This window comes from Cydia fagiglandana, chromosome 21 (genome assembly GCF_963556715.1).
Source record: "Cydia fagiglandana chromosome 21, ilCydFagi1.1, whole genome shotgun sequence".
Lineage (NCBI taxonomy): Eukaryota > Metazoa > Arthropoda > Insecta > Lepidoptera > Tortricidae > Cydia > Cydia fagiglandana.
The window spans coordinates 8,207,334-8,220,642 of NC_085952.1; the positions used below are offsets into that span (position 1 = coordinate 8,207,334).

General features: G+C 38.6%; 1 protein-coding gene across 1 annotated transcript; it reads left to right on the forward strand.

Moving 5' to 3' along the window:
• Positions 1–3,399: 3,399 nt before the first annotated feature.
• Positions 3,400–5,048, forward strand: LOC134675121 (uncharacterized). The gene is made up of 2 exons (XM_063533280.1): positions 3,400–4,535; positions 4,910–5,048. Exons 1-2 carry the CDS (start codon positions 3,594–3,596, stop codon positions 4,913–4,915), a joined length of 948 nt encoding a protein of 315 aa, XP_063389350.1. The 5' UTR covers positions 3,400–3,593; the 3' UTR covers positions 4,916–5,048.
• Positions 5,049–13,309: the final 8,261 nt, after the last annotated feature.

Sequence of the window (13,309 nt, forward strand, 5' to 3'; positions counted from 1 at the left end):
CGCTCGCTTCGCTCGCGTTTTCAATCGCTTTCTAAGATGTGATACAGGCGACATTCGGGTGGCGACTGCAGCAGCATGACTCTGTTACAACGTTACTGCTGCAGCACTGTCAATTTTCGTGATAAAATGATGTGGCTGATTTCCATACTAAAAGTAAAAATGTACAACTGTCTATCAAATTGCGTTTTTATATCGAAAAATTTTCGCGCTCGCTTCGCTCGCGTTTTCAGTTACATTCCAACCTAAGATATGATAAAGGTGACATTCGGGTGACGACTGCAGCAGCATTAGGTACTCTGTTGCAAAATTACTGCTGCGGCACTGTCAATTTTCGTGATAAAATGATGTGACTGATTTCCATTCTCAGCTGTAATGCGGCAATGAACTTCACTCAATTTAACAAAAAAAAAATCTTAATGACCCTAGGGAGAGGGGGCACCATGGTCTAGAAATGCTTAGGGCATCAAAATATCTTAATCCGGCACTGCTTTGGACTTAACCCGACGTACGTGGCGCGCTGCACGCGGTCAAAAGCCAGGCGACTTCGACTTTCTCATACTAAAAGAGACATACGTAACACGCTGTATGGTTACCAAAGCCGGGCGCCTTTGGCGCCCTCATACTCAAAGAGTCGGGCGTAGACCGACGTACGTGACACGCTGTACGCGTTCCAAAGCCGGGCGGCTCCCTCATACTCAAAGCGTCGGGCGTAACCCGACGTACGTGACACGCTGTACGCTTGCCATAGTTGGGAGCCGAAGGCACCCTCATACTCAAAGCGTCGGGCTAAGACCGACGCACGTGGCGCGCTGAATGCGTTCCAAAGCCGGGCTCCTTCGGCGCCCTCATACTAAAGGAGTCGGGAATTGCCCGACGTATGTGGCGCACTGCACGCGGTCCAAAGCTAGGCGACTTCGACTTTCTCATACTAAAAGACTCGGGCGTAGTCGGACTACTACAAATCGCGCTCTAAAAAGTATGAAACAATAAGAAATTATCATGCAGGAAATTATAAATGTTATAATTTTTTGAATAAAAAAATATATATAATATATATATATATACAGTGAAACCTGGTTAAGTGGGACATGGATAAGTGAGAAACCTCTATAGCTGGGACTCATGGTGCGGTCCCGACACTTTAGCACTGAATTACCTCTGTTACTGAGAAAAAACGAACCTCTATAACTGGGATTCGTTATTGTGATTTTATAGTCACATTTACCTCTATAACTGCGACAGAGAGTGTATTTTACCTCTTTTACTGAGACTGTATTTATAAGATTACATTTTCCTAATTGTTTTTTGGAATTTTATAGGGAATTGACTTCTGTATCTGAGATAACGTCGATCTATGACCTCTCTAACTTGGACTTCATTGAACAATTTCCGGATTCTTACTAACTCTTAGTCAATCCACAAATTCCGAATTTGCCTAATTGTGTCTAAATAACTTCAAGTTTGATTTAGTTAATTTATGTAAGTAGGTAGTTAAAACTATCGAAACGAAAGCTGAAATTTTGATAAGTAACACGAAAAAATAAATTTTCATTTATTAAATTTCTAATACGCATTGAAGTCCGTATCAAATTTAATTTGTTTTTGAAATATCTATCCTTTGGAGAATCATTCAAAATTAATTCAAAGAAATATTTAAACAGACTAAAAAAATATTTAGGGACAAGGATTATTTTACCTTATTTATTTTTAAAGATAATTACTAAATACCCTATTAACCACCTCTATAACTGAAATATACTCTATTCTCACCTCTATTAATGGAACCCTCTGTAAATGAGACAGAAATTTATTTGTACCTGGCTAACTGGGAGCCTGGGTAAGTGGAAAACCTCTTTAAGTGAGACAAATTTGCTCGCCCCTTGAGATCTCACTTATCAAGGTTTCACTGTATATTTTACTATTTTTAGGGTTCCGTAGCCAAATGGCAAAAAACGGAACCCTTATAGATTCGTCATGTCTATCCGTCTGTCTGTCTGTCCGTCTGTCTGTCCGTGTATGTCACAGCCACTTTTTTCCGAAACTATAAGAACTATACTCTTGAAACTTGGTAAGTAGATGTATTATATGAACCGCTTTAAGATTTTCACACAAAAATAGAAAAAAAAACACTAAATTTTGGGGGTTCCCCATACCTAGAACAGAAACTCAAAAAAAATATTTTCATCAAACCCATACGAGTGGGGTGTCTATGGATAGGTCTTCAAAAATGATATAGAGGTTTCTCATATCATTTTTTTCTAAACTGAATAGTTTGCGCGAGAGACACTTCCAAAGTGGTAAAATGTGTGTCCCCCCCCCCCCCCCTGTAACTTCTAAAATAAGAGAATGATAAATCTAAAAAAAATATATGATATACATTACCATGCAAACTTCCACCGAAAATTGGTTTGAACGAGATATGATAAGCAGTTTTTTTTAATACGTCATAAATCGTAAACCTGAAGTGTTCGGAGTTCAGGGGTTATAATGATAACACAAGAGTCGAGTAAATACTGGATATATTGGTAGAAAGCGCTGGCCTTATATACTAAGGTTTTAACAGGTTTAATCGAGTGGAAGTTATGGCAATGGTCATTAACCATTGTATAGCAAATTACAGTAAGTCAAGGTTTATGGCATCGTTAACTTAATGTTCTGTAAAGTAGTAAAATACATATGTGGGAGATAGGCATCAAGTATCAGCTGTATCAGCTGATAGCAGCTGTGTATGATCTGACTACACTACAGCTTTCCCGTTTTTTTTTTTTGAAGACAAAAAATATATAACAAGTATTATTTTTTGGCTTAAGTGAACTTATATCTATGGTATACATATTGGTTCTTAAAATTATGAATATAATAAAAATCTTACTGCTATCTGGATATACAATTTGCTTACATGCCTATTTCTAAGATTACATGTTCCTTATATGGTTATGATATGAAATACATTGTTGCATTAACATGTGTTTACTTTTATTGAAACTGTTAAGTAATATGATATTTATTTGTTAGGCATTATTTATTAATTCTCTGTGTCATGGAGATAGTGGTTCCTTATATGGATGGTGGTATGCGATGGGATGTTAGGTTTTCTGTTACATTATTTATCTTATAGCTAAAAGTGCGGTTTTGACATTTAGTATGTTTCTTACTTATAATTATTCTATGTAACATTAGATATACTACTGTAAACAATGCGTTGCTTGCTTTCTTATGTTTTAATAAGGAAGATGGAGGTCCTTTTTTGTTTTGGATTCTGTCGTCTTGGTAAGTTTAAAGGTGATCGGTTTTAAATTGCATTTGTAAAATAAATAATGTGGATTGTTTGATTATCAGATTAGTTCCGTCGCTTGCTTCGCGGATTTGTGTCGGTCGATCGTGGAACTTGTAATTACGTTTGTGTTATGTATAGATATGTGGGTACTTATAATATTGTATGCATACCGTTAGTCGGAATAAAGCATCAGCTGTGTTAACGTACTTTCGTTGTTTTAATTATCAAATACTTCATTGGCGACGACGGAAAACAAGTTTTAAAGCTATTTATCGCAATAATAGCCTGTGAGACGCGTGCGAAATAATAAAATAAAATGTCTATCGGTAAAATTCGCGAGTTCGACATTGAAAATGGCAGTTGGGACTTGTACTGTGAGCGACTTGAAATGTATTTTAAAGCTAATTCCGTGACGAACGATAAGCAGTTATCAACGTTAATTGCGGTGGTTGGTGATCGGTGTTATGAGTTAATGACAAATTTAGCAAGTCCGAAAAAGCCATCGGAGTTATCTTTCACGGAGTTGGTATCGTTGGTGCAAAAACATTTAAAGCCGAAGCCATCCATAATGGCCGAACGGTACCGTTTTCGGCTTAGAAGGCAAGCGGCGGGCGAGTCCATATCGCAGTACATAGCGGAGCTGAAGAAGTTGGCGCGAACTTGCGATTTTAAAGAGACCTTAGCGGACAACCTTCGAGACCAGTTGGTATGCGGCGTAAGTGGGGACGTTATACGGCAACGGCTGTTTGCGGAAGAGGATTTGACGTATGCTAAGGCGGTGACCTTGGCATGTTCATTGGAGGCGGCGGAGCGTGATGCAGCAATTATGACGGGCGGCGGCGGTCGAGCCTCCGGAGAGCCCGCGGGAGCGGTGCATCGCGTGGCTAGCGGGGACGGCGCGGGGCGCGGGGCCGGCCGGCGGCCGCCGGCGCAGCGCCAGCACCGGGAAACAGGTTTTAGTGCGCAGGGAACAGCTGGAAGTATAGGCGGTGCCACGCCTTGTACTGCCTGCGGCGCCACTAATCATTGTTTATCGACGTGCAAATTTAAGGAATATATATGTAGTATGTGCCGGAAGACGGGACATTTGCGGCGAATGTGTCCCAAGAGGTCGTCTTACAATGAAAAAGCGGCTCGAGGGCGCAATGGCGGCCGGCCGCGGGCCTATTTTGTTACCGGAGAGGATAGCGAAGGAGAAACTGAATCGGAGGAAGAGGAGGAAGCGTTGTACAAAGTTTCATTAAGCCAATACAAGCCGGTGAGTTTACCTATGTGTGTAAATGGACAACAATTAATGATGGAGATTGATACCGGGGCGGCTGGTTCATTTATTAGCAAAGAAACTTACGAACTATATTTTAGGAATGAGACTCTAAAAAAACCAAGTAGTGTATTTAGATTTTACGACCGCACTAAAATGAAAACATATGGTGTAATTACAGTGCCAGTAACTTATGGTTCAATTACAAAGAATTTGGACTTATATGTTGTAGAACAGGGTGAAACCAGTTTGTTAGGCAGAGAGTGGCTGGCCGAATTACGGGTAAAAATACCGGTAATGAAGCGTAGCCCGGTTAGCAATGTCAATTCCGTTAGCAGTGTTAATAGCGATTTAAATGTAATTCTCGACAGATATAAGGAAGTTTTCGATGGGGGACTCGGGTGCTACAACGGTGGGACGGCCACGCTGCGCGTGCGCGAGGGTGCTGCGCCGGTGTACCGGCGCGCGCGACCGCTGCCGTTCGCGCTGCGGGGCCGCGTCGACGCCGAGCTGGACGCCATGCTGCGGAGCGGCGTCATCGAGCCCGTTGACTGCGCCGACTGGGCGACTCCCCTGGTTCCGGTAACTAAGAAGGATGGAGGTTTGAGAGTGTGCGCCGACTTTAAGGTGACGCTTAATCCGGTTCTTAAGGTAGATAGGTATCCGTTGCCGAAAGTTGAGGAATTATTTGCAAACTTATCGGGGGGAGAATTATTTACAAAAATAGACTTGTCGCAGGCGTATAATCAGATTTGTTTGTCGGAGGATTCAAAAATGTTAACAGTTATTAATACTCACCGGGGGCTTTTTAAGTACAATAGGCTTCCGTATGGCTTGTCATCAAGTTCGGGTATATTTTGTAGAATAAGTGAGTCAATAGTGAGGGATATTCCTAATGCTCAGAGTTTTTGTGACGATATATTGATATTTGGAAAAACTCGAGAGGATCATTTATCTACGTTAGAAGCTGTATTGAAGAAATTAAAGGACTTAGGTTTAAAGTTAAAGAAAAGCAAGTGTACATTTCTTGCCGACGAGGTCTGTTATTTAGGATTTGTGGTTAGCAAAGACGGGATAAAGCCAGACCCTAACAAGGTCGCGGCTGTAGCAAAAATGCCACCACCATCGTGCGTGACCGAGGTGCGATCGTTCTTGGGTATGGTTAATTTCTATTCTAAGTTCATTCCTAACGCGAGCGATATCTTGGACCCCATACATAGGTTGCTAAAAAAAGGTGCGCGGTGGAATTGGACTACGAATTGCGATGAGGCCTTTAATAAAATCAAATCTTTGTTGATAGGGAAGCGGATACTAGCGCATTATGACCCTAACAACCACGTGACGCTAACATGTGATGCTAGCCCGCGCGGGGTCGCCGGCGTGCTCAGCCAGCCAGACGGGCAGGGGCGGGAGCGCCCTGTGGCGTATATATCAAGGAAACTCAATACAGCTGAACAAAATTATTCGCAGATACACCGAGAAGCACTCGCGATTGTTTTTTCTACTCAAAAATTTCATCAATATTTATATGGCAAGCGGTTCACTTTAGTAACTGATCATAAACCATTAATAAGTATTTTCGGTCCCCAAACTGGTGTGCCAAGCATGACTTCGAGTCGAATGCAGCGATGGGCATTGCTATTAATGGCTTATGATTTTGACATTCAGTATGTAAACTCAGCGGGAAATTGCGCCGACGCGCTGTCGCGGTTACCAATAGGACAGAGTAGGGAAGTAGACCCTCCGGAACAATCTTACTTGCATTTTGCATCTGACGCGCTTTTTCTAGACTGTAATGAAATACGTTTAAAGACGGCAAAAGACCCATTGCTAGGTCGAGTGGTCAATTATATAAAAAATGGTTGGCCAGATAGTGCGGAAATTAGGGAAATACAACCATATTTAAATAGGCATAAAGAGTTGTATTTAGAACTTGACTGTGTCATGTGGGGGCATCGTGTAGTAATTCCGGAAGCGTGCCGCGAGATAGTGCTGCGAGAACTGCATGAGCCTCACATGGGCGTCGTGAAGACCAAAGCCATGGCAAGGAGTTACGTGTGGTGGCCCGGAATGGACGAGGCTATAGAAGCGCGGTGTCGCGCGTGCGACGCGTGCGCGGCGGTGGCTCCCGCGCCGCCGGCGAGCGCACCGGTGCCATGGCATTGGCCGTCGCGAGCTTATGAAAGGGTCCATATCGACTTTCTAGGTCCATTAGATGGTCGTACTTACATGGTCTTGATTGACGCGCGATCAAAATGGATAGAAGTGTCGTGCATGACACGGACGACCGCTGACAGTGTCATAAGTAAATTATTAGAATCTTGGTCAAGGTGGGGGATTCCAAAACAAATAGTATCCGATAATGGCCCGCCGTTTTCTAGTAAGCAATTTAACGAGTTTTTAGAAAGGAATTGTGTGCGTCATATTTATTCGGCTCCTTACCACCCGGCGTCTAATGGAGCGGCGGAGGGAGCTGTAAAATTAATCAAGAATGTAATTAAAAAAGCTAAACACGAAGGGGTTAACATTGACACAGCCATACTCAAATTTTTATTGCACTATCATAATACACCTCATTGTACCACCGGTGAGACGCCTGCTCGGCTGTTGCAGGGCCGCGATTTACGTATTCGATTAGATGCCGTTAAACCGGATAGATGCGCTAAAGTCATCAACGAACAATCTAAAATGGTAGAACGGTCACATAAGCCATCTAGGCATTTAGAAATAGGTGAGCCCATACAATACCGAACTTTCGGAACAGGTTCCAAATGGGCGGAAGGTTACGTAGCCAATAGGTTTGGGAAATCTGATTATACTATTGTAACAGGTGACGGATCTACACACCATCGGCATATAGACCAAATGAAACGCCGAAACTTAAGAAACTCAAACGTTTGTCCTCCATCCAATACTGAAACCGAACCAGGGTGTGCCGTGCAGAGCGGCCGGCCAACTGGCATTGATGGCGCCGTGCCCAGCGTCGAGGTTATGGCAAACAGCCCTGGCAGTGACGCGAGGTCCGCCTCGGAACAGCCAGCACCATCGCAGGTGCCTGCGGCGCCCGTGGACATTCCGCCTCGCGCGGGTGACGGGGAGCCGAAGGTAGTTGAGGGAGGGGACCCTAAACGAGCGAAACGTGTCGACCCACCGTTACCGGCATTAGAAAAAAGAGTACCTAAAGTAGTAAAACGCTACGGATTTGAAATTGACTACATCTGTTAACGTTAAATGTAATATGTATAAAAAAAATAGTAATGTTATCTAGTTATACCTAGCCTTTCACATGGCATACCTGTCTCGTTGTGTTATCCTTTATATATTTCATTAATACCTACAGGTACCTAAATACGTATTGTTAAGTTTTGACTAGTTACAGCTACCTATATAAAACCACACAAGCGTAACCACACAAGTGTATTCACGCAAGCGTAAGGGAGAGAGGAGAGATAATGTCAGCCAAGAATACTTACTTAGATATGTGGGCGATAGTTATCTTTTATTTCTTATGCAAGCTAACATGAGTTATATTGTGTAAAGCATTACTATGCAATTCTATATATTGGTTTTAGGTACTTGTCTGCAACAAATGTATGTATACTTAGTATAAGTTTTATTTTCATTAGTATTAAACTAGCGCCGTTTAGACCATAATTTTGTTATTGTAAGTTTTACTTAAAATAGTATATTACTATGTAATATTAGAATAAGTGTGGGGGTGTTATGTATAGATATGTGGGTACTTATAATATTGTATGCATACCGTTAGTCGGAATAAAGCATCAGCTGTGTTAACGTACTTTCGTTGTTTTAATTATCAAATACTTCAGTTTGAATTTGACTTGTGTGTTTGTGTGTGTGTTTCTTGTGTCCGGTGTGCCGAAAAGGTGAGTTCTAGTAGTAATAGTGCTTTGTTCTGTTTTGGTGTACAATGTTTTCTTTTCCTGATACTAATATTTTTAAATTTTGACCTTAGTCTTGAAATACTGTGTAGGGTTAATACTGGGTCCATCTTTTTCCTGTTTTTTTTTATTAATATTAAGTTTCCTACGTTATTGTTACATGAATTTTTTTTTCATATTTTTGTTTTTTAAGTTGTTTTGACATAATTACATTATGTCTAGCGTCCTCCTGGGACTTTTGTAATCTATACTTAAGTTCTAGGGAATAAGAGTTAAAATTATAAATTGGGTCTATCTGTTATGAATAATTACGGTTGAGTGTAAACTGATATTTTTAGATGCCGAAAAGTGTAATGATTTAAAAAATTGATTTATAATTTTGATAATATGTCATTGACAATGTAAGGGTTGCATTATTTTTGTGCTGCATGGCTGGTTTTTTTTTTACAATATGTTCTTACTTAATGCTAATATTTGTACCCTGATTTTGAATAACAGTATATGGCTCTTTTATACATTGGGTAATAATAACTATGTGGTTAAAAGGATTTTTCTACATTGGTGACGCAAAACTCGTATTGTAGTATAATACAATACTCTAAACTTTTAAATTAAGTGGTATTCTTTTGAGTGAAATAAGTTTTGTATTATTTTATTTATTTTATATAAGTATGTCTTTTTTTTATTATTATTACATTGACCTATTGTGGGTATGGTAAATAGGTTGTTAGGTATCTTTGCGAATTTTCTTCGACATGCAAACTGGTCATTAATTCATTAATTTATTATTATATTATGGACACAATACAACGTGTATTGTATTTACATGTAAGGGTTTTTTTTGTGATATAATTGTTTTTTTTTTTTTCATTAATTTAACTTATTTTTAATTAAGTATTTTTTTTTATTTAATTGATTTGTTTATTATTATCACTGTAATTGTAGGTATTTATTTAATGTTGGTAATACTTTTTTTTTTTATTTAATTAATGTTCTTTGACTTCTTTGTTTTAATTTTATTTTATTCATAAACATGTTTAGTACGTAATTTATTGTATTATTTATTTATTTTCTTCTCTGTTTTGATTGATAGTTGTTTTTTTATTTATTTATATGTATAGTATAATGCTATATCAGATTTTTATATGTACTTATTTTTATTTTTTTTTACAGGCTGTTTTTTTTTAACACATGTTTATATTTATAAACATACTATGTGTCCAAGGACCTCCATGCAAGGTAACTCGACCCTATCATGATGTCTCAAGGATTCAGTGCTTGTAAAAGAAAAATATTATTCTGATGTGTTATAATGTGTATTATTTTCCCTGGGGTTTTTCATTTATTTCAATTTAATTTTTCATCAGAATTATTGCTCGTGATTTGTGGAAAATTATTTATTATTGTAATAATTAATCGCCAATGAGCCATTTTGTAATGTCTGCATTGTGTAATAATTGATCGCCAATGAGCCATTTTGTAATGTCTGCATTGTGACCTAATAATTGTAAGCTGACTTTGTGATACTTGTCACCTGTCTTTTAAAAAGTACACAGCGCTCAAAGCTCAAAGCTTTTAATAGTTAGCGCTCTCGGTCGGCCGACCTTTTTTTTTTACATAAAACATATTTATTAAGGATACAAAAATCAACATGCAATTGTTTGCATGGACATTATTTATTATAGCGCGCTAATACATATTACGCGTTAATATGTATTGCCAGACAGTTGTTTTCACACATCGGAACAGCAAAAAAAACTTTTCCGTGTGCCCAAGGAGTCTCCACGATTGATGCTCGATCGAATCATGGTCAGGTTTCAAGGGTTATTGCCTGGTTGTATCCTGGTGTACCTTGCTTACATTATTTAATTCCACGAGCTACCCCATTTTGAAAGGAAATCGTCATTTTGAAAACTCAAAGCATATAAGAGTCACAATAAATTTTAGTTGATCAGGCTAATGGTTGCAACACTTATGTGATTTAGCTCTCTCAATGTGATATTTATATTTTTCCTTCCCTTTTATTTTATTTATTTGTCTTTCCTTATATTCATTTTATACCTACTCGTATATTAATTGACGCCTTAATTTTCATATTATATGTCGTAAACTATTTTTTAGTTGGAACTCTAATAATGCGTCAAGTGTATGAACTGTTTATGGTTATTTATTTTTCTTCTTTCTCTGTAGGTAGGTACTCGAAATTTGAGATGACATAGCATGTGTTGCTTGTTCATCCGTATTGGGTGACGTGTGACGAGCACGCGTGACGCGGCCTTCACGAGTCTGGTGCATCCCATTAATCATATCATATGTTTAAGTTGATTAGTAGCTAGTGTTGATATGTTTGTGTTACTTTGTATGTTTTGTTTTTATTGGTAATTTGTTGGATGTGAATATTGATTTTCTTAATTAATTTTTTGTATTTTCCCTTATAGGTATTTGGTTATTATGAGAGTGGGGACTGGCTGATGGCATTTTCTTATTTTTATGCAATTTCTAATTAGTTGAGTAATAGATCCGTGGACTGAATATTATTGATATATAAATGTAAGTTAACGTATGTTAATGTAAGATTGTTATTTATTTACTTTAGATTTAAAAACAAAATATTTATTCTGATTGACTACATGTCATAGAAATAAGTTATACCGTTATTTAAAAAAAATTGAAATCAAATTTGCAAATTGAACAGATAATAATAAAAAAAAATATAGAGTTTATAATTCGCATTAAAGGTATTAAAGTCGTATATGTAAGTTGAAATTATTTGATCTAAAATAATAATAATATTCTGTGTAAGTAATGTTTTCATGTATAAAATAATAATGTGTTTTGTAATTGTAATAAAGTGTTGACATGTAAAATACTTTTAATTTACCAATAAAAGTTTGATTGATTGATTGTAATAGCGAAATGATTTGATTGGGGTTTTTTTTTTTTGCTTTTCTTTTGGAAAACATGAAATTAATTTGTAACTGGTTAAGAGGGCCTTTGCAAAAATATATTAAATATGTTACGTATTGAAAACCAAATGGTGTGAAAGCTAAGTTTTTGAACGTTAAATTGGATAATAATTTGTAAAGATAATAAGTGATGCCGTTTTATGTGTGGAATAATAGATTCTAGTGTTTGTCAGTTAGTCCAAGTTAATGTTGGGTTAGTGTGATAGTGGTTTTGTCTTTACGTTGGGAAATGGGTTTGTTATGTTTTAATCGATGCTAAATAATATTATTGTTGAGGTGTTTTTTTTTTATTGTGGTGTTTTAGATACCTATATGAATATATATATGTTAAGTTAATTGTAAAGATGGAAATAATGGAATGCACCCCCGTCTCAGTTATTAAAAATTGCTGATTGTATAAAGCTGTTTGAGTTAACCATGCGACGCCTTATATGTGTTTTGTTTGTTTTAATTTTGTTTATGTGTTTTAAAATTTAACGAATGATGCCTCGGTTAAATTTATTGATGGTTATTAGAAAATGTTTTTGTGTTATTAATTGTTTTATCTTTGCAAGTTTTTGGTATTTAATTTTATCTATATGTATGTTTTATTACTTGTTTTATTTTAATAAGTTGTTGATATTTAATTTTATCTAGATGTATGTTTTATTACTTGTTTTATTTTAATAATTATTATTTATCGTCAACTGGTGAATATATATATTTTTTTAACATATATTCATGTCTTGTTTTTCGTCATCAAGTAGTAATCGCAAACTAATTATAATTTTATTAATAGATAAATAGATAGTAGAAATTGAAATATCGCTCGCAGATGGATCTGCATGTTTAAAGAATAGATTATACATAATTATGATTATAGATCTATCTTTACATAGATAGATAGATTTTGAATTTGATTAATATTATCCTTAATGATATTTTTAACTGATAATTTTAATAAGACGAGAAAAAAAAAAAACCTTAAGTAGTTGGTGTGCTTGCTTACTTGTTAGGTTTGCGTTTGGCTGCGGTATACGTGACGGCTTCGGTATTGTCTCCTGGAAGTGTGGGCTCTGCCATGTCCATGAGGTGGCTGGTGATCCGGCCGAGTTGGTAGTTGGGGTCGACGGTGAATACCTGGTGTTTTTGTGGCCCACTGGACTGTTCTTGTTGTGGCTTTCTGTCCCGTGGTATCCACCGTTATTATTATTGTTATCATTGCCCCTGTGCCGCTGTGAGCTTGGCTAGTGCTTGCGCTGTTGGACGCTTTGTTCGGAGCAATGATGACTTTTCCTTTTTGGCTGCTCATGACCTTCTGGACGTAATCTTCTCCCTTGACGAGCTGAACGTACGCGCACCGGTCGAACCAACGCGCGTGCTGCTCCCATGGGACGTCGTCCTCCTTCCAGTCCTTGAGTCCTCCGTCGCAGTAGAAGCACTTGGTCTTGTCGCTCTGGCCGGTGTAGTAGAAGCCGGCCTCGGCGAGCTCCTCGGGTTTCTGCTTCATGCTCTTGGGCCAGTCTTTGAAGGTGCGGAGCCGGGCGGCCTTGTTGTTGTAGCGCGGGTGCGGGTGGGGTTTGGGGAGCACACTGGCGCCGGTGGCGGGCGGCGCGCACATGCCGCACTCGTCCTGGCCTGTAGTCATCTGGTGTTTGCTATTGGGCACAGGCGGTGTTGGTAGAGGCGGCGGGTCTGGTTGGCTGGTTGGCTGGCTGGCTGGCTTACTGGCTGGCTGGGCGGCTGGGCGGCGTCTAAGCCGGGGCTGCCTCGAGCAGCCCGACTGGCAGGGTCGCCATGAAGTGTTCGGAGTTCAGGGGTTATAATGATAACACAAGAGTCGAGTAAATACTGGATATATTGGTAGAAAGCGCTGGCCTTATATACTAAGGTTTTAACAGGTTTAATCGAGTGGAAGTTATGG